This window comes from Lithobates pipiens, unplaced genomic scaffold, assembly GCF_037356315.1.
Source record: "Lithobates pipiens isolate NorthernLeopardFrog02 unplaced genomic scaffold, aLitPip1_a1.2 Scaffold_22, whole genome shotgun sequence".
Lineage (NCBI taxonomy): Eukaryota > Metazoa > Chordata > Amphibia > Anura > Ranidae > Lithobates > Lithobates pipiens.
The window spans coordinates 139,921,196-139,947,053 of NW_027507784.1; the positions used below are offsets into that span (position 1 = coordinate 139,921,196).

Genomic DNA, 25,858 nt, shown 5'->3' on the forward strand with positions numbered 1-25,858 from the left:
CTATCTGGTACCTTTATAATCAGTGTGTATAGGAATTTTGTTCTGATAATCCCACCCCATTTCAAAACTACAAAAAATTATTTACAGTCTTCTCCAGTATAGCTAGCACTTTTCTCCGCTTACTGCCTGATAGGTAGTAAAAAGTGGGGGCTGTGAAAAATATGCAGTTATTTCCAGCCTACACTTTACAAATGGCTGCCCACTCACAACTAATATGCAGAGCCTTGAGCAACCAAACTCACCTAATATTGTGGTTTGCCAGCCCCCTTTCTCAATAGTGCGCCTGTCCTCTCCAATACCAGAAAAACTCCCAAAGGAAAACGTACTGCGGGTCGGGGATACATCCAAGTGATCCTCATGAAGTAGGAACGGCACCCCCATTCTGCGCTGTCGCTTCTTCCCTTGATGGTGGTATGGTATGGATCCTTTACGTTCTCTATCTTCTTTTCGGCTCTTAAACTGCAAAAGTGCATAACTGAGTTTCAAGATTAATTTCATATATATTACTACTTAAAAATCCTTAATATACACTTATCTCCAGTCTGCTAAAGAAAAAAAGATATTAAAGAGAATTCTTCACTTAGCAAGGAAAACTGCAAGCAACTTTTATGTTTTAATAATGACTAATGGGGGCTCTTGTTTCTTAGGCCGCGTACACACGGGCGGATTGTCTGTCCAACTTAGTCCGCTGAACCGTGTTTCAGCGGACAATCCGCTCGTGTGTGGGCTTCAGCGGACTGTCTGACGAACAAAGTCTTACGGAATTTCCGTAATTTTGTCCGTTCAAACTTGTTTTTTTCCGTCCAAACTTGGTTTCAGCGGACAGTCCGCTCGTGTGTAGGCAAGTTGGACGGACTAAGTATGGCGCATGCTCAGAAAGGATTTACACGGCCGAAGGTTGCATTGCAGTGTATAGGACGTCGTTTTTCTAGTCCCGTCGTACGTGCTGTACACGTCATCACGCACGCTTTCAGCGGACTGTCTGCTCATCGTGTGTGGTCAAGTCCATTCATTCAAATTTTGAACGGACTGTCTGTCGGATTGTCTGACGAACTTAGTTGGGCAGACAATCCGCCCGTGTGTACGCGGCCTTAGATTCCCCTGGCCGTGCTAACATACTGCTGTTCCAGCTGAAAATAGTTTTTAGTAAATTGAATGGAGTGAGGACATAGCTAAAGTTTCTGGCCGCAATTCCATAGGGGAGATTTTCCTTTATTTCCTGTCCCTGTAAAGCCTGTAAAATAAATGGGTGAGAGGCTGCCACCTGCATACACAACAATAAAAAAAACAATTGTATAATTTTTCTAACACTAATTAAAATTTGTTTTTGCTTTTGTCTGTGTGCCCATTGGAAAGATCATCTTTTCCTGTACTGACAGGACATGAGGGGTAATCTCCCTAACAGGGACACAACCATCAATACAAGACACTACATTTTTGCCACAGAAGAGATCAAATAGCCAAATATCAAGTGCCCAGTTTAGGTGAAGCGCCATTTGTCACACCTAACAGGCAAAAGTTTTAAATTTTTTGTCTGAAACTAAACCGTACAGAGCTGGAAACATGCAATACTTTGAGTTCACAAATTAGCTGGTCTGTGGTGTAGAATTTAAGGCATTTTACACATTATATGCTATACTTTCTCATTAACTGGTCTGCACCTCCTAGAGTTTGTAAAACTCAATATCTTACCTTCTTGAAGATGTTAATCCCAAGATCAGAGGACAGATCTGGTATTGCTGGTCTTCGGAGATTAGTCAGAGATACTTTGGCATATGGCTCTGTACTCAAGGATCTGTCTTCTTCATTACATTTGGTCATATCCTAAAAAAAAAGAGGTAAGAATTTCAAAAGTATGTGCCTACAGATGCCCTTCATAGATGGGCACCCATCTGGATAGAAAGAGAATTCTGTACCTCTCTCTTTCTCTCTCCACAGTGGGCGGGGGAACAACCAGCTTCAGGCAGTTTAGTTGTGCTCAAGGCCATTTCACCACCTCCGGCAGCCCTATCCTCTCCAGCTCGTCACTTAACACAGAAGTCAAACGTTTTTTATACCACTCCTTCCTCTGGCCTGACCACTCCCATTATTTGGCAACACTTTACTTCTCTTTCCCCAGGCAAGGTGGGATTGGGGGCGGTGAATTTCCTCGGGGGGGGGGGGGGGGGTTCCTGCACTTATTCTCTGTAAAAAGAATATAAAGCCCTGGTTATGCTCCAGCTCCCAGTTCTGGCGGCTCGCAGATGGTCTGAATGGCCCCTTTAATGTATTTACAAGGGCCCAGGACCTGTAGCATGGAAGGACTTTTTTCCTAAATCGGCTCACAGGCAGATTTACACAAGCTGCTGGTGCCATGTTTGCTGATAAAATGATAGTTCCAGCTCACATTCCCTGCTGGCAGAGTGATGTCACTCACAGCTGCTTCTTCACTGCCTGCCTCTTTCAGTGAAGTGCTGAGGGAAGGGTGGGCTCGGGCTGAGAGGGAATAAGGGGGAGGTTAGAAGGTGGCATATGGCAGACATCACATCATCAGTGCAGTGGGCAGAGGCAGCTGTCAGTGTGAAGTGAAGATACAGGAGTACACTGACTGAGAGATCATTCATCCATCCTCCATTCATCAAGTCTACAGAAAATTCTCAGAAAAGGTAGTCAGTAAAAGAGATACACAGCAATGCGTGTGTGCCTTGCCCCAATGCAATGCCCTGGTTGTTGCCCATGATGAATTAGGCCCCTTTCACACTAGCGCCCCACATGGAATGAGGACCTCTTCAGACTCTGATGTAAAGGGGAATTCTGATGCAATAGGGAACACTGAGGACCCTGATGTAAGGGGGAACGCTGTTGACTGTGATGTAAGGTGGGGGGCTTTGGTGACCAGAGACCACCTTACATCAGAGTTCCTCTTTACATCATGGTCCCCAGTGGTCCCGTTACATAAGAGTTCCCTTTAGATCAGGGTCTACAGAGGTCCCCCTTACACTATAAAGGAGAACTCTGAGGACTCTTGTGTAATGGGGAGCTCTAGTGACTAGAGCCCCCTTAGATCAGAGTTCCCCTTTACATCAGTCAGCAGCATTCCCCTTTACACATAAAAAAATATTTATATAAAAATATTTTAGCAAGAAAAAGAAAATTAGTCTCATGTGGTGGAGGAATGGGGGGGTGGCGCTTCAGAATTCTCTCCCTATAGGCTCCAGAGATGTAACTCTGGCCGTGAATATACTGAATACTGAGTTAATATCACTAGATCTTTCCTATATATAATTTCCAGAAGTACATGGTAAACCTTTCATAGCCTTCGCTATGACACGACATAACAGAGGCACTGCAACAAACAGAGTGTGACCTGGGCAGAATGAGGGAACAAACCAGACTGGTTTTGCCTCTGTTGGAATTTTCCAAATTTCAATTTTTGACATAATTCCTATTTTTCCCAACATTAAATTAATTAATTCAGATTAAAATCACAAGTTTAATTCTGGAGCCCATCTTGTGATAACCCAAGTGGTTTTTTATTGTTTGTTATGAAATATATCTAGTTAGGAGAAATAGGCAGTAAAGGGCTGGTAGAGGAAGTCTTATTGAATGGTGTGTTTTAATTCCTACGCATGTATATAATATTTAAATATAATTTTTTTTTATTTTATAACCCTTTATCTGGGTGAATTCCTACCTGGGTTTTATGGGTGTTGACAAGAGAAGGAGCAGCTGCCACCATGGAGCTACTGCGAGGACGTGGAACTGGGGGCTCCTCAGGGTCAGGTGACTTCTCTGGTTTCTCCTCCAGCATGTGTTTGAGCCGATAAAGGTAATACATGAGTGACCACTGTGTCCCCTCCTCTGACCAGTAGGGTTGGAGCAGACATCTTAGTACTGCCACATCAAAGTATGTGGCGTAACGGGATTTTTGGCATGGTGGAATCACCAGAGATGGTCTGAAAATGAACAGAAAAACAAGAAAAGTTGCTATAAATATTCCATAATTAATTAATTGTGTGTGAAAGTTAACAATTATTGTAGTACCTTGGAAGTGGAGGAGGTCCTCTCTCCTGTGACATGTGAGAGGTGGCACAGCCATCAAAAGAGTTGGCCCTCTGACAGCTGGATGCAGTCGGCCGTGGACTGGGTGATATGGAGTCAGGCTGAGCTACTTCAGACACAACCTCAAATCCCTGCTATAATAAAGAATATATTATATACTGCTAAATGAATAATATAGTATATTATGTAAAAACAACTGCATATTCAGCATGGGTAAATTACCTTTCTATAATTTTAATAATAATTGGAAGAACCTAATTATTTTCTCACCTCTAGATTTATTTACCTGCTTGGTAGATGGTCATAATGAATTATGGGCAAAACTGTACTCATTGTGCTGTACCTGTTTGTATCCTGCATCCTGCTTTGGTGAATCCACAATTTGGTTCTGACTGTTGCATGGTGAACTTCGTTTTGCTAAAATATAGATGTTTAAACAGTTTAATGACAATATATGTCAGATGTATTAGTTCTACTTTTACTGTTCTTATAGAAAACACACATAGACAATCCACCATTGAATACTTTTTTAAATATTTACCAGTGAAAATAATACCAAGACACCTGGCAGAGTCACTGCTTAGGCCTTAAACCTTGGCTACTGGCTGGTCCCTTAAATGGTCTCACACAGTATCTCGGTGTTCATGTACCCCTGTCACAGCTCATCCAGTTTTTTAGGCTCTCTCAGCTCTCCAGGTTCTATTAGTCTTCTTAGTCATAGCTCTCTGCTGCACAAAACCCATGCCCTGGCCTCTCGATAGGAAATCTTCTGACACCCCAGGCTTTCTTAGTCCTCTAAAGCTTCTAGATGCCCACAAGTCCTCTGGACTCTCTTAGACGTCTTGACTTTCTCAGTCCTCCAGACTTGCTTAGCTGAATCGTCTCTCCCAGCTACCTTAACAAGGAACCTCCTGTCTCCAGCATGCAGTACTGTCTTCTGAACAGAGCACACCTGTCTTGGGTGCCCTGAGCTATGCCCAAGCCTGTCATTAAAAACTCTGTGTACACCTGTACACACCCCCTGCTGGTCTTCAGCAAGACCTGGACACTGTGTTGAAGACTTTTTCCCTACCACTCTGCATTTGTGCGGTACATTGCAACATTCTCCTCTTGTGGAAACAGGACAGAAATTGAGGGGAAATCTCTCCAACATTCGACAGTTACAGATTGCATAGCCATCATGTTATCAGATATACAGTACATATTAATGAGCTTGTAGAGGGGTATGAATAGCTAATTGCATGACAAATAACATGATAACTGACTGACATTAAAGTAAATTTTTGATTTGCCCACGCAGGGAAAAAACAACAGGTTCTCTTCTGCTGGGAGAAAAGATAAATAAATACCTAGCATTTAAGAGTATGGGAAGTAGGTGACTTGTTTCTTCCCATGTGACATCACTGGTGCCTGGTGGTTGGACACTCAGACACCCATCACCGTGCATGCTCCAACATTGTCTGATTTAATGATCACCAGCAGTTTAATGTGGGATGGTTCTTTTGAACACAAGGAAAATATGTTTTACCTTTTAGGTATAAAGCAAACCTTTAGTGCCAAAATCAGTTCTACCAGAGTTATCAGTAGCCAAAGTTTTTGCAAATATCAACTTTATTGTAAAAAAAAAAAAAAAAAGAGCTTTGCATTCCCCACTCCCATCCTATATTGGGTGGCCTAATTGACTAATAATGGGAGTGAATCAGGTTGTGCCAAGCTTGACCCATACAAAAAAATTATAATTCGATTTTAACTTCACTTTCGTGTATTTATTGATCTACTTATTATTTTTGACTTTTGTTGAAGATAACCCCAATGTATGCATTTTTCCATCATATGTTCAGTTTTAACTGAACAACTTTATGACAGGTTTACTTGAACTTAAGCTATAGTATAGATCATTTTCAGTTAGGCCTCTTTCACACGAACGATCCATTCAGGTCCGCCTGTCAGTTATTTAGGCGGACCTGAACGGATGCTCCATAGACCTCTATGGAGCGTCGGATGTCATCGGTACATGTCCGCTGACATCTGACCTGCTCCAATACGAAAAAGCGTGATGGAGGAAGAACCTACTTTTCCATGCGTCTGCGGATCGGATCGGGTGACGACGGACCGCAGAGTCCATAGGGGAGAGTGCTGCTCTGACAGGTCTGTCCCTGCACAGTGTGCAGAGACAGACCTGTCATCTTCCTGCTCAGTGGGGATCGACGGAGCGATCCCCGTTGAGCAAGCGGATGTTCACGGGGTGGATTATCACGGATCCGTCCCGTGTGAAAGGACCCTTAAAGTGGTAGTAAACCACAGTTGAAGAGAAAAAAATCCCCCTGCAAGGCAATGTCATAATGTGCTAGTATACATTGCATATTAGCACATTATGAGAGCCTTACCTTAAAATGAAGCCCTCCAGCGAAACACTGTCACTGCTGAGAGGGCTTCCATCTTCATCCAGTCTTCCCTCTGGATACACGGCCTCCCACTACATGAGTGGCCCAGAGGCATGATGACGTCACCCCCGTGCATGCGCACAGGAGCCACCGTTTATGTCACGGGTGCTGAAAGTCCGGCTCGGTATGCCAGACCTCCAGAGCACATGCGCCGGTGATGTCACTGGCTGCATACACTCTGAATATCTCCTAAACAGTGCAATTTCAGGAAATATTCACAGAACCTACTGGTAAGCTTTATTATAGGCTTACCTGTAGGTATAAGTGGTAAAACAGAGTTTACTACCACTTTAGGGAAAGTACAAAATAAACTGTGATAAAACTACCTGTTATGATGTTACGGATAGGTTTAACCAGTGTGGTAAAAGCAGGAACCTCAGGATGTCTGTGTTCCCACATTGGCTGCCAGATGCAAAGGCCACTTGCCAGACGAAAAGTCAGATCAGATTCCTTAAAAAAGAAAAACTCTGTTTATTAGCTCTCAGCATTATTACCACAAGCAAATAAGAATAATTTCACAGAAGACAGCTCATAATAAAAAATACCCATGAAATCAGGTTTGAGACACTTACTTTAATCCTGTGGACTAGAGGAGCAAAAAGGAAAACAAAGAGCTCCACCGTGGCCATAGAATTCTGTAGGAACTTCCTTCGATTGTTCTCATCGTCTTCATTGGTATTACCTTGCCTAGGCTGTCCTGGAGAAGCTTGGTTTTCTTGATGGATAAAGGCACCACTACGAGCACTCCAGCTAGAACTCCGGTCAGTGTTAAACCTGTCATTACTGCAGTCCTGGGGAGCTTCTAGAAGCATCCAATGAAGAGTATGGAGCAGCTTAGTTTCTGCAACACCAAGCTTATCCTGATGGCCTATGTAGAAAATAAAACCATGATTAGCACCAGTGCCAGGACACTGTCATCTAGCACCCAGGGCAATGTCATAGAACGGGTGTACCACCCTGCATCTCTTCTTTGCCCCCTTGCTTCTCTGTGCCCATGAACCATGAAGATTAGCCCTATCAGAAGAAAGCTGAAGTTTTTTAGCTGTTGGCAAACTGAATCTTTTAGTTATTTGAAAATGCATGCCTGCAAAACACTTAGGTCAGACATCTAAAACACCAGGAATAATACCAACCTAATTTGTTTCTGTTAGAAAGCAGTGTAGCTGTACAATGTAAAACATGTGGAAGTGCGGCTTGGACTAATTCCCATCTGGAGATGCTCTGGATAGCTTCTGAGAGGGCAGGAGAGAGGCCATGCAGCTTGTTTTCAACCAAAACCCTTTCAAATGACTAGTGTAGAAAGACAACAATAGTAAAAATTAGTTAAGAATTCACATTGTGCAGATACTGTATATATTACTACAAACCTTTTGTATCCTCTGATCTTTAACTATGTCCCAAAAACCTGACAACTAAAGTAGTTGATTGTCTGTACACAACGTACTCTAGTCCTCCAAAAAGTAGAGGAAAGAGAAAAAAAGAAGGAGGGAGGGGGGGGAAAAGAGGGGAAGGGGGAGTTGAAGGGTAATGAGTCAAGCCAGAGGCTAATTTGAAATCAATAAACACAAGAGTGTATAAGAAGGTCATACGAGTAGTATACCATTCACTACCTATCTATATAAGTAGACTGACGCAGGTGCAAAAAAGTGAAAGAAAAGCAATCAATAAATAAAAATCTATACGATATAAAAAATTACCAATCACAAATCATTTCATATGAAGCCTAACAGAACCGATAAGTGCTACATTGTGATGATAAAATATATAAAGTGCAAGTGGCAATAATAAACGTGCAAACACTGCAAACAATGTGCAAAAATCTGCAAAAAAGGAGGGTTGTAAGTGTCCGTGTAAACAGCATAAAGATATTTTATAGTCCTTCAAATGCCTTGGAATATTTCGAATAAAGTGCTGGTGCTCCCAAATGGTGTCCCGACAGAGAGAAAGGGGGCAGAGTGTGATATTCCTTTTCTTTCCGTTTATTCAGGTGAATAGATGTCCCCTTACCTTACTGCTGTAAGGTTACAGCAGAAGAGTGTCCCCACCCGGGGTATCCCCTGGGCGATTGCACTGTTAGCTCATCATCTCTGGATGTATTTGGGATAAAAATTACAACCTCTCCTTTCTCATCAATAAAGTGGGTGGACAAGATATAAGGGAGTCATGCTCATCATAAATATGTAGTCCTGGCAGTTTTACTGCATCCCACAGACTCCTCACACGATCCGGGTAGCTGGGAAAGGCTCTGGTGTGATGTTGTGCTGAATAGCTAGCCGTACAGTCAGAAAAACCAAGTAGTCAGCTCCATGCTGTCCAGCTTGAACCGGAAGCGGAAATGATGTCAAGCTGTGAAAGGGGCCTAAGTGAAAATTTCCAAATTGGGCCCAATTAGCCATTTTCCCTCCCCGGAGTCATGTGACTCGTTAGTGTTACAAGGTCTCAGGTGTGAATGGGGAGCAGGTGTGTTAAATTTGGTGTTATCGCTCTCTCTCTCTCATACTGGTCACTGGAAGTTCAACATGGCACCTCATAGCAAAGAACTCTCTGAGGATCTTAAAAAAGAATTGTTGCTCTACATAAAGATGGCCTAGGCTATAAGAAGATTTCCAAGACCCTGAAACTGAGCTACAGCATGGTAGCCAAGACCATACAGCAGTTTAACAGGACAGGTTCTACTCAGAACAGGCCTCGCCCTGGTTGACCAAAGAAGTTGATTGTACGTGCTCAGCGTCATATCCAGAGGTTGTCTTTGGGAAATAAATGTATGAGTGCTACCAGCATTGCTGCAGAGGTTAAAGGGGTGGGGGGGTCAGCCTGCCAGTGTTCAGACCATATGCCATACACTGCATCAAATTGGTCTACATGGCTGTTGTCCCAGAAGGAAGTCTCTTCTATAGATGGTGCACAAAAAATCCCGCAAACAGTTTGCTAAAGACAAGCAGACTAAGGACATGGATTACTGGAACCATGTCCTGTGGTCTGATGAGGCCAAGACAGACTTATTTGGCTCAGATGGCGTAGAGTGTGTGTGGCGGCAACCAGGTGAGGAGTGTCTTGTATACAGTCAAGCATGGTGGTGGGAGTGTCATAGTGTGGGGCTGCAAGAGTGCTGCTGGCACTGGGGAGCTACAGTTTATTCGGAGACTGGGCCGCAGGGCAGTATTCCAACATGATAACAACCCCAAACACATCTCCAAGACAACCACTGCCTTGCTAAAGAAGCTGAGGGTAAAGGTAATGGACTGGCCAACCATGTCTCTAGGCCTAAACCCTACTGAGCATCTGTGGGGCATCGTCAAAGTGAAGGTGGAGGAGCTCAAGGTCTCTGACATCTACCAGCTCCGTGATGTCATCATGGAGGAGTGGAAGAGGACTCCAGTGGCAACCTGTGAATCTCTGTTGAACTCCATACCCAAGAGGGTTAAGGCAGTGCAGGAAATTAATGGTGGCCACACAAAATATGGATACTTTGGGCCCAATTTGGACATTTTCACTTAGGAGTGTACTCACTTTTGTTGCCAGCAGTTTAGACATTAATGGCTGTGTGTTGAGTTATTTTGAGGGGACAGTAAATTTACACTGTTATACAAGCTGCACACTCACTATTTTACATTGCAGCAAAGTATCATTTATTCAGTGTTGTCACATGGAAAGATATAATAAAATATTTACAAAAATGTGAGATACTTTATATAGTGTTATGTGATAGAACATTTTAGTGGGAGCAGCTCTAGGCATACATATTTATACACATTTTCTAACACTCACAGGTGGTAGAGTGGGGGGTCATATAGTTTATTTAACATTTCACACATTTTAGACACATTACAGGGATTATTCACAATGGCTGTTGGGAATGCTGAGACATTAGAAATTCTGGATACACCTCTGCACGCTGCTATATACCCTTTCTAGCAAACTTTGTAATGAAAAACAGGGATTTTTAGTTAACCTATATTGCAATACATGTTTAAGCTGGCCAACTGCATCCAAGTAATCCCTCTTATGGCCAGTCCTTCTCTGCTCTGCCAATGCAAATGCTACGGTGGACACAATGCCAACATGGGCAAACAGACACAAAATGTGAGAGAGCTACTCTAAGCTATATCTAAGCTAAGTCAGCCAAACAGCTAGGCTAAACTTAGTTAGGTTGGGAAATATGGGGTCATTTTTTTTTACTTTTTTGACCCCAATAACTTTGTCCTACATACTTACGTATGATCGCATAAAAAATGCATTAAATATGCACCAAACATGCATCGGAATGCATCAAAAATGCAGAAACCCATATGGAACACAGACATTGTGGTGTGACTTGGCCCTCATAAAGCTGCTGCCTCCTGTCTCCTGTCTTAAAGGGGTTGTAAACCCTTGTGGTTTTCACCTTAATGCATAGAATGCAAAAACCTCGTGTGCTGCAGCAGCCCCCCCAGAGCACCCCTTTCACTTACCTGAACCTGGTCTTTTCAGCGACGGGGACAAGCACACCAGCTCCAGTCTCGGGTCCTGACTGGATAGACTGATAGCAGCCATTGGCTCCCGCTGCTGTCAATCAAATCCAATGATGCGAGAGCCATTGGGCGGGGCTGAGTCCTGCTGTCTGTGTCAATAGACGCAGCAGCAGGACACGGGAGCGCGCCCACATGGGTTGCCCGAGGGAGTGCGGCTCTCCAAAGGGGCACTCAAGAACAGGAGGAGCCAGGAGCACTGCTGAGGGACCCCGGAAGAGGAGGATTGGAACCCCTCTGTGCAAAACTAACTGCACAGAGGAGGTACGTTTGACATGTTTGTTAAAAAAAAAAACCTTTAGTTATCCTTTACAATTCTGAGACCACAGCCCTTGCTCAACTGCTATATACTTGAACCATGCAAAGAAAAATGGTCCAGTCAAGCCTTATGAGCAAGAACAGATGTGATAAACACATCAAGGCAAACTATGATGATTGCTGTAAGGCTTGATTTTGATCTTTTAACAAAAAGTTTTGTGGTTTTTGAGATCCTGCAGGATTAGTCTGCTTTTCATGGCACATTTAAAGTATATGGCAACCTTCTGTGCAGACTGAAGAGGCTTAGGTTTGGTTCACATATATGTGAATTGGATGCGTTTTGAACCACATCCAATTCGCATGACATGTGAAATAACATTGATTTCCTTTGAAGCTGTTCACATATATGCGGTGCATCTGCAGTGAGAATTTATAAAGTGTCCTGTGTGTTTTTTGAGCTCTGTGGTGCAGTTCAGGTGCAAACTCCAGGCTCATTGCATTCTATGGGAACGCGTCTGAATTGCACATGTGTCCATGATTCAGCTCAGAATTCAGTTTAGGATTCAGCTCAGGATTTCAGCACGGATTGCTCTCCTACAACAGGAGTTGACACCCTTTATCTACTATGTATTGGCCAGCACTGAAACTGCAGCTGTGACAAAAACCCAGTCCTGAGCCTTGCGAATTCACATCAGAGTCGCATCAAAAATGCACCTGAACCACTTAACAAATGCTTTTTTTATTCGCAGTGAAAACAGACATACAATTCGGACCAGAGATGTGTGAACCCATATGAAATAACATTAATAATAAGTAAACACCACTCCTCAGAGAAAAAGATGTACCTACCACACAAGATGCTTCATACTGCTTGCCAAGCTTGGGTCTCAGAAATGCACTGCAACAACAAGATTGATTGGTTCATATATACTTTAAGCATTTGCATATATTCCTCAATAGCCACAAAGGATATAAATCCTCTTTGTGTATGCCAAATACCTTTAAAAATCTGGATATTATCTTGTAAACATAGTGGTGACATCACCACTATACTACACATTGAGGGTTATTTACTAAAGGAAAATAAACTTTGCACTGAAAGTGCACTTGGAAGTAAAGTCACTGTAGATCCGAGGGGGACATGCAAGGAAAATAAAAAACAGCATTTTAGCTTGCACATGATTGGATGATAAAATCAGCAGAGCTTCCACTCTTTTCAGATCTACCCCTAATGTCACGTACACACGATCGGACTATCCATTTGAGGTCCGTCAGACTTTCAAGCGAACGGACTTGGCCACACACAATCACTCCAAAAGTCCAGCGGATTCAAACGTGATGATGTAGAATAAGGAAGTTTATAGCCAGTAGTCAATGGCTGCCCTAGCGTCAGTTTTATTCCGCCAGACTAGCACACAGACGAATGGATTGTCCGCTAAAAGCTGAGTCCAGCGGACAATTTTGAAGCAAGTCTTATTTCTAAGTCTGCCGGACTTTTGGGAAGAAAAAGTCCGCTGGAGCCCATACACGATCGAATTGTCCGGCGGACTCTGGTCCTCCGGATAGTCCAATCGTGTGTACGCGGCATTAGATTTAGAGCGACTGCACTTCCAAGTGCACTGGCAGTGAAAAATGGATTTGCCTTTCGTAAATAACCCCCATAGTCTTTACAGAGAGCAGAGCTGTGGGAAGGGCCCAATAGGTCCTCCCACTACAAGCTGTCTACAAAAAGGTACAGGAAAAGGTGGATACCAGACCAGTAATGCCACGTACACACGACTGGGCTTTTCAACGGACTTGGTCCGGCGGACTGGAATCCACTGGACAATTCCATCTTGTGTTGGCTCCAGCAGACTTTTTCTTCCCAAAAGTCTGGCAGACCTAGAAATAAAATTTGTTCAAATCTTTCCGATGGACTTGAGTCTGTTCGAAAAATCCGGTCGTCTGTGAGCTAGTCCGACGGACGAAAACCGACGCTAGTGCAGCTATTGGCTACTGGCTATGAACTTCCTTATTCTACGTCATCACGTTCGAATCTATCTGACTTTTGGAGTGATTAGTTCGAAAGTCCGGCGGACCTCAGCTGCAAAGTCCGTCGGATTGTCCGCCGTACCAAGTCCATCGAAAAAAGTCCGGTCATGTGCACGCGGCATTACACTACACACAGAGAAACGGCAGCAGTGACCGGTCTTCATTACAGGAAGCTCCTGCATAAAGACGTTTCATAATGGATTACTGCACAGATCTGGAAAAACATACACAGGAACAGCAGGATTCAAGTAAGAATACACATGACACTTTAGACAATAATTGCAGTTCAATGCAGTTCATCTGCAGTAAATTAGCTAAAGGCAGAGTTAAAAAATATATACAGGACATGTTTCGCACGCCAAAGGTTTTTAAAGTCTTTGCAGCCAATATTGTGTTTTAGACACCTTGCCAGACCTCACTCCACTGCCTAAAAGCAGTATAAACTGGTCTTCTCCCTTCTTCCAACCTTTAAATCATTACATGATATACAGTATCTGTGATCCTTTTGTTTTTGTTGGTAATTTATCGAATTGGTATTGGAGTGGGGATTTGGTTCCATATGATCCCCTGGACCCATCAAGAGGTTTTAAGGGGAACGTCTGTGCTAAAAAAGAGGAAAAAGAGGCATTGCCCTGTAGCAGCACCTAGTGTTTCAAGGAGTTTTAATGAATCGATCGATCAATGTTTCAATCTTTTTCCGTATATAAACATGCTCTGAAATTTACAGGGTAATTATGCCATCTGAGCACTCTTTCAGTTTACCACTGTTCCTTGGCGCAGTTTCACCAATGAAGATTGAAAAGCTTGTTTCAATCTATCACAAGATAAACCCTTTTTAAACAGGTTAAGAGCCTCACTAGTGACGTGTCTTAACCTTGACCACTGGGTCGATACGGCCTGAATTTTACAAATTGTTTTATAATATCTATGTAATAAAATTTTCTATGTTTTTTGTAAATTTACTTTTGATTGATTTTTCTGCACCTTAAAGGCCTACTACACAACAGTAGTACAACTTTCATCCTACTTTGATCTGCGACATCGGTCCTACATTGGTCCTACATCCATCCGACTTTCATGAACAGCATACTACTTTGATCCGACTTTTCAGATAGTATAACTTGTCCTTTAACCAATCGAAACTTACACACAATGGGAGGGGCTAAAGGATGCCAAAGTTGGATTGGTTAGGACAAGGATCCGACTTGGATCCTACTTCAATGATATTCAATGGGCTGAAGTAGGATCAAAGTCGGACCAAAAAGTACAGGGAGCAATTTAAAAGTTGGACCGACTTGTGTCGGACCAGTTATGACAGCTCCCATAGGGAAACATTGATTTTCACACGTCATGTGACATGAGCTCCCAATGTCAGAGCATTTGTCGTACCAGTGTGAACCCGGCCTAAACTCCAATTTTGTGCTCTTTGGGTATACATTGTTTTGTCTTTTTTTTTTTTGGTAGCTCCTGTGCTTCACCAAACCTGGCTGACACCAGTGATTTACAGGGCTTCGATGACCCCTGGTGGTCATCCATCACTTTGGATTTTATTTGCTTTTAAATAATGTATGATACTTATGATGTGGCTATGCGATAGATAAGTAGGTATTGTTTGATGCAATATACATATTATATAATATGATGGATAAATAAATAAATACATAAATCATTGTAGAGTTTATGCTCCCACGTTATACTCCCTTGAAGAAGAAAATAAACTACAATTCAAAACGCTTTGGGTATTCACCAAAACACTGCTATGTAATTGGTGATCATTTACTGTGGAGAAAATATATTGCAATCATATAATGTACACATAGGGGTAAACTACTGATACTCTTTGCAGGGCTCAAAATGTCAAGCCCTACCCAGGCCTTAAGAGTTACTCACCACCCCATCCAACCCCTACCCTGCCCCGCCCCTAATTCCACCGCTAAACACACCCTCGTAAAATGATCTCATGAAATTACACTGTTAAATGTTTTATGCAGAATTAAAGTGTTACTAAGCCCACAAAGGTAAAATCAGTGTGTATATGCAGTAAAGCATGCTTGTTACACTCAGTGTGGGACCTAAGGGGTTAATCCTCTGCATTGTGTAAAAAGGCTGTTTGATCCTGGCTTCTGTGATCCTCCCAATCTTTTACTGTCCCCAAACCATATCCCGATAGTATAGAGGTTAGGGGACAAGCTGCACATGTATAGTTTGGTGTGTATTGCTAGAGAGTTTTTTTTTTTCTTGGGAGACTGCATATGCTCAGCACAGGGCCAATCAGCACTGTCCAGACAGAGGTTTAGGGGTCCTGCAGCCTCATAGGACAGTCAGAGTAGAATGAAAACTCCTCATGCAAGCTTTAACCAGACACTGACAGAAGTCACAAGACTGCTGTATACTGCTGCTGAGAAAGTTATTTAGCAGTTTATATTTACTAAAATAATTGCATTTCCATGTTCTGTGTACTGTGCGACACCAGATATAGGGAATGCAGGCTCCTGGGTTTAGTAACACTTTAAGTTACAAAAATAAATATTAACAACCCCTATTTTAACAATATTAACATAAAGCATATCAGTACCCATCAGTACAGCCTCATCAGTGCCCATCAGTGTAGCCTATGAGTGCCCATCAGTGCAGCATATCAGTGCTGCCTTATCAGTGCAGTCTCATCAGTGTCCATCAGTGCAGCTTATCAGTGCCCATCATTACCACCTTATCAGTGGCCATTAGTGCTGCCTCATCAGTAGCCATAAGTGCAGCCTATCAGTGCCCATCAGAGCCCATCGGTGCAGCCTCATCAGTGCCCATCAGTGCAGTATATCATTGCTGCCTTACCAGTGCATCCTCATCAGTGCCCATCAGTTCAGCTTATAAGTGCCCATCATTGCCGCCTCATCAGTGGCCATAAGTGCAGCCCATAGTGCTCATCAGTGCAGTATGTCAGTGCCACCTCATCAGTACCCATCATTGCAGCCTTATCAGTGCCCATCAATGCAGCCAATCAGTGCCCATCAGTGCAGCCTTACCAGTGCCTATCAATGAAGCCTATCCAGGCCTATCAGTGCGCCTCATCAGGGCCTATCAGTGCAGCCTTATCAGTGCTTATCAGTGCCCTTCAATGCAGCCTGTCAGTGCCAACCAGTGCAGCCTATCAGTGCCTATAAGTCAGGGCTTGACAAATTTGCTTAGAATCTAGGAGCCAGCTGAAAAACTTAGGAGCCAGTTATTTAACCACTTTCAGACCGGACCAATTTGCTGGTCAAAGACCAAACCCCTTTTTGCGATTCGGCACTGCGTCGCTTTAACTGACAATTGCGCGGTCGTGCGACGTGGCTCCCAAACAAAATTGACGTCCTTTTTTTCCCACAAATAGAGCTTTCTTTTGGTGGTATTTGATCACCCCTGCGGTTTTTATTTTTTGCGCTATAAACAAAAATAGAGCGACAATTTTGAAAAAAACGCATTATTTTTTACTTTTTGTTATAATAAATATCCCCCAAAAATATATAAAAAAACATTTTTTTCCCTCAGTTTAGGCCGATACGTATTCTTCTACATATTTTTGGTAAAAAAAATCGCAATAAGCGATTATTGATTGGTTTGCGCAAAAGTTATAGCGTTTACAAAATAGGGATAGTTTTATAGCATTTTTATTAATAATTTTTTATTATTTTTTTTTTTTACTAGTAATGGCGGCGATCAGCGATTTTTATTGTGACTGCGACATTATGGCAGACACATCGGACATTTTTGACACATTTTTGGGACCATTGTCATTTATACAGTAATCACTGCTATATAAATGCAGTGATTCCTGTTTAAATGACACTGGCAGTGAAAGGGTTAACCAGTGGGTCGCAGTGTAGGGGTTAAGTGTTCCTAGGGGAGTGTTGCTGACTGTGGGGGGGTTGGGCTTTCATTTAGTGTACACTGATCTCTGCTCCAATCACATGGAGCAGAGATCAGCGTCACTAGTTGCTAGGCAGAATGGAAAAATGTTGTTTACACAGCATTTCCTCCATTCGGCTGCTCCGTGAGACGATCGCGGGGATGCCCGCGGCGATCGAGTCCGCGGGTCCCGCGACCGGACTCACGGGGGTCCCGACCAGCACGGGAGCGCGCCGCCGGCGGCGCGCTCCCGATGGCAGGGCGGCATCAAATATTGGACGTACCTGTACGCCAATATGCCTGCCCGTGCCATTCTGTCGACGTACATCGTCGTTCGCTGGTCGGGAAGTGGTTAAATCCTCTGCCCAGCGCCCAGAACTGCATGTCTGGGGCATTGGACAATAAGAATTGCTCATGCCTGATGCCAAGAGAAAAAGACCATATTTTAAAAAAATATATCAACTTTTGTTTTGTTATAAGATTTTGCAAATACGTTTTTTTCTCCTTCACTGATGTTCTTTGATAGGCTGCACTAATGGGCACTGATGGGGCGGCATTGAGGTTGGAACTGATGGGCACTGGCAGGTGGCATTGATGGGCACCAATAGGCAGCACTGAGGTTCCACTAATGGGAACTGGCAGGTGGCACCGATGGGCAGCACTGGCAGGTGGCACTGATGGGCAGCATTGGCAGGTGGCACGAACTGGCATTGGCAGGCGGCACTAACTGGCAGGTGGCACTGGATTGCACTGGCAGGTTGCACTGCTTGGCACTGGCAGGTGGCACTAACTGGCATTGGCAGATGGCACTAACTGGCATTGGCAGGTGGCACTGGCAGGTGGAAATGGGTGGCACTGGCAGGTGACACTGGCAGGTGGCACTGATTGGCACTGGCAGGTGGCACTAACTGGCATTGGCAGGTGGCACTGGATTGCACTGGCAGGTGGCAATGGGTGGCACAGATTGGCAAGTGGCACTGGATTGCACTGGCAGATGGCACTAACTGGCACTGGCAGGTGGCACTGGATTGCACTGGCAGGTGGCACTGATTGGCACTGGCAGGTGGCACTAACTGACATGTGGCACTAACTGGCAAGTGGCAGGTGGCACTGAATTTGCACTGGCAGGTAGCACTGCTTGGCACTGGTAGGTGGCACTGGCAGATGGCATTAGCATGTGGCACTAACTGGCAATGGCAGGTGGCAATAACTGGCACTGGCAGGTGGCACTGGGTAGCACTGGATGGCACGTGGCACTGACAGATGGCATTGGCAGGTGGCACTAACTGGCACTGGCAAGTGGCACTGGATTGCACTGACGGGTGGCACTGGATGGCACTGGCAGGTTGCACTGCTTGGCACTGGCAGGCGGCACTAACTGGCAGGTGGCACTGGATTGCACTGGCAGGTTGCACTGCTTGGCACTGGCAGGTGGCATTAACTGGCATTGGCAGATGGCACTAACTGGCATTGGCAGGTGGCACTGGCAGGTGGCAATGGGTGGCACTGGCAGGTGACACTGGCAGGTGGCACTGATTGACACTGGCAGGTGGCACTAACTGGCATTGGCAGGTGGCACTGGATTGCACTGGCAGGTGGCAATGGGTGGCACAGATTGGCAAGTGGCACTGGATTGCACTGGCAGATGGCACTAACTGGCACTGGCAGGTGGCACTGGATTGCACTGGCAGGTGGCACTGATTGGCACTAACTGACATGTGGCACTAACTGGCAAGTGGCAGGTGGCACTAACTGGCATTGGCAGGTGGCACTGAATTTGCACTGGCAGGTAGCACTGCTTGGCACTGGTAGGTGGCACTGGCACATTGCATTAGCATGTGGCACTAACTGGCAATGGCAGGTGGCAATAACTGGCACTGGCAGGTGGCACTGGGTAGCACTGGATGGCATGTGGCACTGACAGATGGCATTGGCAGGTGGCACTAACTGGCACTGGCAAGTGGCACTGGATTGCACTGGCGGGTGGCACTGGATGGCACTGATTGGCACTGGCAAGTGGCACTAACTGGCACTGGCAGGTGGTACTAACTGGCACTGGCAGGTGGCACTAACTGGCAGGTGGCACTGGCAGATGGCATTGGCAGGTGGCACTAACTGGCACTGGCAGGTGGCAATAACTGGCACTGGCAGGTAGCACTGGATGGCACTGGCAGGTGGCAATAACTGGCACTGGCAGGTGGCACGTGGCATTGACAGATGGCATTGGCAGGTGCCACTAACTGGCATTGGCAGGTGGCACTGGAAGGTGGCACTGGATGGCACTGTTTGGCACTGGCAGGTAGCACTGCTTGGCACTGGCAGGTGGCGCTGGCAAATGGCATTGGCATGTGGCACTAACTGGCATTGGCAGGTGGCACTGGATTGCACTGGCAGGTGGCACTGGATTGCACTGATTGGCAAGTGGCACTGGATTGCACTGATTGGCACTGGCAGGTGGCACTGGTTGGCACTGGCACTAACTTGCACTGATTGGCAAGTGGCACTGAATTTCACTGGTTGGCACTGGCAGGTGGCACTAACTGGCACTGGCAGATGGCATTGGCAGGTGGCACTAACTGGCACTGGCAGATGGCATTGGCAGGTGGCACTAACTGGCATTGGCAGGTGGCACTGTATTGCACTGGCAGGTGGCACTAACTGGCGTTGGCAGGTGGCACTGTCATTGGCAGGTGGCACTGGCGTGTGGCACTAACTGGTATTGGCAGGTGGCACTGGATGGCACTGGCAAGTAGCACTGGCAGGTTTCACAGCCGATAGTGTAACTGTGAAACTGAATGCTCCCTGCAGTGCTGCACTGTGTGAAACTGTATGGAGAGAGAGAGGAGCTGACACATTTAGCGTGATGACCCGGGGGTGGGCGGGACCCGGCAGCTATCCAGCCAATGATTGGGCTGCTTAAGAAAGGGGAGGGGCCACATACACGTATCGGCCCGCCCATATCCCATCAGCTGGTGTTGGAAAGCAGGGTCCCGCCCAACCCCGGTCCCGCCCAACCCGACATTCAGCCTCAATTTTGACAGCTCCTCTCTACACACAGTTTCACACACTGCGGTGCTGCCCTGCCAACAGTGTGTGGGGAGAAGGGAGGAGGATGTCAAAGGCTGCTGAGCTGCTCTCTTACTGCTCCATCCCGACTACCAGACAGTGCTCTGTGTCTGGAGGCACCAGACACAGAGCAACAGAGGCACCTGTCAGTGACAAAAACCCAGGCGCCAGGGCACAATTTCTAGTCGCAATGGCGACCTGGCGCCTGGGATTTGTCGAGCCCTGCTATAAGTGCAGCCTCATCAGTGTCCAGCAATGCAGCAGGGATCACAGTGAGGATTGCTGGCTGGATTACACAGAGCGGGGATCTCCCGCTGTAACACAGCTTGGAGAGGAAACTCTGGCCACTGTCCAACAAAGTCCTTCCTCCTGGATCGGCATTAGACCAGTGTGCTGTTTATCATAGGAGCTGGTCCAGGAGGCGGGACTTTGTTTGACAGCGGCCAGCGTTTTTTATATCCAAGCTATGTCACAGCCAGAGAGCCCCCCTCTGTGTGATCCGGCCGACTCTCCTGACAGTGCAGCCTTTTTTACAGGGCATCAGAGCAGCCCGGGGGGGGGAGGCGGGGGGGGGGGGCAGGAAGGCAATTGCAACTATATACACTTCTAGCTTGATGCAGAAAAAATTACTGTAAAATTAGATGTTAAAACATTACATTCAATAGAAGACTTGGATAACGTGTTGATGAATATCCTCTAAGACTGTGAGTGGAAAAGTTATTTAATGGAAACTTGTCATAAGAGAAGCATGGAGGCTGTTATTACTGACCTCTCCGTCTGAAAATGTTATTTGCTTGGCATTATTGTTGCCTCCTTTGGTTTAGTGCAATTAAAGTTATACTTACTGGGGCGTGGCCAGCGGCGGACATGTGAGCAGCAAGCTTACGGAGCTCCTCCGGCACCGATTCATCCTGAACAGCATCCGTTATCCCTACCTAGATACAGACCTTGTAGCCACCACCGCACTGCCCACTACCTTCACGGGCACCCGCTGGAATGGGTCGGAACGGTCCTGCGAGCCAGAAATCCGCCGCGAACCGGGCGGCCACGCTGACGGGCAGCAAGGCCAAAGATGGCGCCGGCGCGTCCTCCGCCGCGGGGAAATCCTCTAAAGGCAAGGCACAGGCGAAGGCTGACTCCGGCCCCTCGGCGAATTCACATGTGCCCTCCGGTATTCCGGGTAAGCCGAAACCACCGACAACTATCAGGGAACATTTTGCGGACTCTCCGCATGGACAGCATACCCCCCCCCCAGCGTCCCCGAGAGCAGAGCAGGCCGTAGACCCCTGGGAGGAGGGTGAGGCCTGGGAGAGAGACAGCGATCCGGGGGATCCCACTCCACAGGTGGACAGGGGGTCGGAGGGGGAGAGAACGGCAGAGGGTGAGGAGGAACTTACTTTGAAGCATGTTATGGACGCTATCCATCAATGCCAAACCACTCTGACCACGCAGATCGAAACGGTTAGGCTGGATCTCTCTATTGTTAAGCATGACATGCAAAAGATTCGCTCTAGGATTTCCACCGCGGAGCAAAGAATCAGTGAGGTGGAGGACAATATGCAACCTATGTCTGCTACTCTCCGCACACATCAACAAGAGATTACTGAACATGCGGCTAAATTGGGAGACCTTGAGGACCGAATGCGCAGGAATAATTTACGTTTCGTGGGATTCCCTGAGGGTGCGGAGGGTAAGGACGCGGAGCAGTTCCTGGAGCAATGGCTGGGTACTCTGTTGGGACGGGAGGCACTGTCGCCTCTGTTTGCAATCGAACGGGCTCATAGGGTGCCCATGCGCCCTATGCCCCCTGGAGCCCCTCCGCGACCTATTTTAGCCAAGATCCTTAATTTTCGGGATAAAGAATGCATTATGCGTACCGCGCGGAACTTACAAGATATACAATACAACGGAAAAAAGATCTCCATTTTCCCGGATTTTTCTGCTACTACTCAAAAGCAAAGAGCGGCCTTCCTCCATGTTAAGAAACGCCTCCGAGAGAAAAATCTTCCATATAGTATGATGTACCCGGCCAAATTACGAGTTGTTAATGACGGCAAGGTACAATTTTTCCTTTCACCCAATGAAGCCTCGGATTGGTTGGATGGACTGTAACATTCTGGTCCCTGCCTGTTTTCTCATGGCTGTCACGTTGTGTGCCTTCCCTACAGGTTATGATGGAATTCTATACACATGGCGGAGGACGACCACTCTATACGGTACTTTCTGGTTGACTTTATTCTGTTCTTGTTCCTCTTTGCAGTTGTCCTACCCAAAGCACCGGAATTGACACTGAACCGCCATTTTGCCCTGCTGGAGGACCCGGACCTGGCGTCTACAATTACTCTGGGATGCGCATATCTTTCTTTGGCTACTGTATCAGGTGCCTTATTTGTGATATGTTTTGCCGGAGGAGGCACAAGCTTCCTCTTTTCTGATCTGACATAGTTTTTCTTACTAAACTGACACTGGGAGCAACGATTGGTCACTCCCTGGACTAAACAGTTTTTCTGTTTTTCTTCCCTTTTTGGTTTTCTTTTTGGGCTAAAGCTCGTTATGGTTGGGGGTAATGAGCAGGGAGGGGGGAGGGGGGAATGGGGAAGGTTAACCTGGAGATGTTTGCTCCTGTTTTTTTTCTTTGGTATACTTGATGCACGCACGCAACGACAACGAAAATATTGGTGGGAGTTTCAACTTTTTCATTTTAGGTTTATTGTCTATAATGTGTCGGGGGGGAGGGGGGGGGAGTGGGACCCTTTTGCTGTCCTGCCCTCTCTCCTCTCCCCCCTTCATATGACTACTGCGTTATACGAATGAGCTTTAACTGTCTTACTTGGAATGTCAGGGGGCTGAACTCGAAGATTAAGAGATCACTGGTCTTTGACTATTTGAAACGCACTAAGGCGCAAATAATTATGCTTCAGGAAACTCACCTGATGGGTTCAAAGGTTATGGCCCTGAAAAAGAGGCATATTGCTCATGCTTTCCATGCCACTTACTCGACCTATTCTAGAGGGGTATCTATACTCATATTACGGTCCCTACCTGTCCAGATACTAGAGGTTAGGACTGACCCGCAGGGGTGCTATGTAGTGGTCATACTGCAATACCTGGGTGTGTTATATACATTGGTAAACCTTTACATGCCCCCACCATTTGATTTACAAAGATTGGGAGCCTGCATGGCGGTGGTTCTCCCTATGTTGCGTGGTCACCTTATTATGGGAGGGGATTTTAACCAGGTCATGAATGCTGATCAGGATAGGCTACGCTGCACTAGACCATCATCTACGGTGTTAAGTGACTGGGCTGCGTCCTATGACCTCAAGGAGGTCTGGCGATGGAAGCACCCGGATACCCGAGAATTCTCTTGTGCATCGGCATCCTATAGATCGCTTTCTAGATTGGACATGTTTTTCCTCCCTGGGGCTGCATTGCCAGAGGTGGAGGCTATCTCCTATCTACCCAGGGCTATATCGGATCACTCACCTCTACAACTGACTATGAGAGCGGGCATTGTCCTGGGGGAGCGTGTGTGGAGGATGAGCCCATATTGGTTGCAGGAGACCATGGTAGCATCAATTTGTAGGGACGCAGTGACACACTTTTGGAAGGAAAATAGGAAAGAGGTCCCCGAACTAGTCACCTGGGATGCTTTCAAAGCGGTCTCTAGGGGGGCGTATATGCAAGGAGTATCGGATTTTAAGAGAGCGACTGGGGATTGTTTGAGAACTCTGGCCAATCAGTTACAGGGGGCAGAAGACTCTTACGTTAGAGACCCCTCTCCTCCTCATTATCAAACCCTGCAAAGTGTTAGTAGGGAGTATGAACTTGCACTGCTCTCGAAAACACAAAAGAAAAATCTATACCAACGTCAACGGATTTTTGAGATGGGGGACAGAAGCGGGAAATTGCTGGCGTTTTTGGCCACTCCGCTCCCGGACCCTATTTTCATCCCCTGTGTTTATGATACCTCAAACACTCTCAGGGATACTCAGGAGGAGATTGTGGAAACTTTTTACAAATTTTACACGGAATTGTACCGCTCCCAAGCCCATTATACCATCCCGGAATTATATGAATATGTGGATAGAATTGACTTCCCGGTACTACCCTTAGAACAAAAGATGTCTCTAGAATCACCTATCTCCGCCGAGGAGATACTGCTTACCATTAAAAGTTTTGCTAAACATAAAACTCCAGGCCCAGATGGCTTCCCTATAGAGTGGTATTTAGAATATCAAGATGTCCTAATCCCTAGACTAAGAAAGCTTTACTCGACTATTTTTGAGCAAGGCTGCTTACCATCATCTATGAAGGAGGCCCTAATTGTATTAATTCCCAAGCCCAATAAAGACCCACAATACTGTGAATCCTACAGACCCATCTCGTTAATTAATACGGACTTAAAAATTTTATCTAAGATTTTGGCCACCCGTCTAAATACCATCATTACTGCTCTTATTAATCCAGACCAAACTGGCTTTATCCCTGGTAGGTCCACTTATAGTAATATTCGCAGATTATACACTAATTTACAAGCCCCCAATAAATTGTCTGTCCCCCGAGCTATTGTATCTTTAGATGCCCACAAGGCATTTGATTCCGTGGAGTGGCCGTACCTTATATATATTATGGAAAAATTCGGTTTTGGACAGAATGTTATCACCTGGATTAGGATATTGTATGATCAACCTATTGCCCGTCTTAGGCTTAATGGGATTATTTCTAGACCCTTCAGAATCCACAGGGGCACCAGACAGGGTTGTCCTCTGTCACCCCTGTTGTATGCTCTGGCAGTGGAACCTCTAGCGAGGTTATTGAGGAGTTCTCCGGAACTTCAGGGCATGTGGATTGGCTCCTTGGAAGAACGTATCTCGCTCTATGCTGATGATATGTTGCTCTACTTGTCAAACCCTAAATACACGATTCCCAAAATGCTGAGGTTGATCACTGATTTTGGCGTATATTCAGGCCTGAAGATTAACAGGACTAAGTCCACTGTATTTTCGTTAGACTCAGAGTCCCCTGCCCACTTGCCACAACATTGTCCGCTTCAATTCACAACATCGTTTAAATACTTGGGGGTGGTGGTTAGGCTACCGATTTCGGCATACATCCAGGATAACCTTCTTCCTTGTATAGCTTCGACTTAAGGCTAAACTCAATAACTGGGTGGGTTTACCTCTTACATTGATGGGGAGGGCTAATTTATTTAAAATGGTGTTTTTCCCTAAGTTGCTGTATGTCTTGGCGAATTGCCCAGTGTATGTACCAAAGAAGATCTTTCAAGAGATTGACTCTTTGATATCTACATTTTTATGGTCTCCCAAGAATCCACGGATTGCATTGGCTACTTTACAATTACCTATACACAAAGGGGGGCTAGCAATACCGAATCTGCGATTGTACTACTATGCATCACAGTTGGTATATGTTCATTGGTGGCTATTTCCACAGTTGAACAATGCTGCTACTGCAACAGAGGCAGCGTTGCTCTCCTCCTATGAAACACTGTCAAATGTGATCTTTAGAGGAGCGATTTCTGGGAGGAGGGGTACAGATATGATTGCAAACTCTCTCAAAATCTTTAAGATATGTAAGACACTGGTGCCTGAACCCCACTCC

General features: G+C 45.6%; 1 protein-coding gene across 11 annotated transcripts in view; it reads right to left on the reverse strand.

Moving 5' to 3' along the window:
* Positions 1 to 25,858, reverse strand: part of UNC80 (unc-80 subunit of NALCN channel complex) — a 318,404-nt gene that overhangs the window by 287,146 nt on the left and 5,400 nt on the right. For 8 of the 11 annotated variants that reach the window (XM_077448366.1, XM_077448364.1, XM_077448363.1 and 5 more), the window contains exons 2-10: positions 12,101 to 12,149; positions 7,619 to 7,775; positions 7,058 to 7,353; positions 6,812 to 6,935; positions 4,385 to 4,458; positions 4,024 to 4,175; positions 3,674 to 3,935; positions 1,693 to 1,824; positions 243 to 459 (exon numbers count right to left, since the gene is read on the reverse strand). In XM_077448366.1, coding sequence (XP_077304492.1) covers positions 243 to 459; positions 1,693 to 1,824; positions 3,674 to 3,935; positions 4,024 to 4,175; positions 4,385 to 4,458; positions 6,812 to 6,935; positions 7,058 to 7,353; positions 7,619 to 7,775; positions 12,101 to 12,149 — 1,463 coding nt within the window. The remainder of the gene's footprint in view (positions 1 to 242; positions 460 to 1,692; positions 1,825 to 3,673; positions 3,936 to 4,023; positions 4,176 to 4,384; positions 4,459 to 6,811; positions 6,936 to 7,057; positions 7,354 to 7,618; positions 7,776 to 12,100; positions 12,150 to 25,858) is intronic. The other 3 variants (XM_077448370.1, XM_077448371.1, XM_077448372.1) reach the window with 2 other exon arrangements.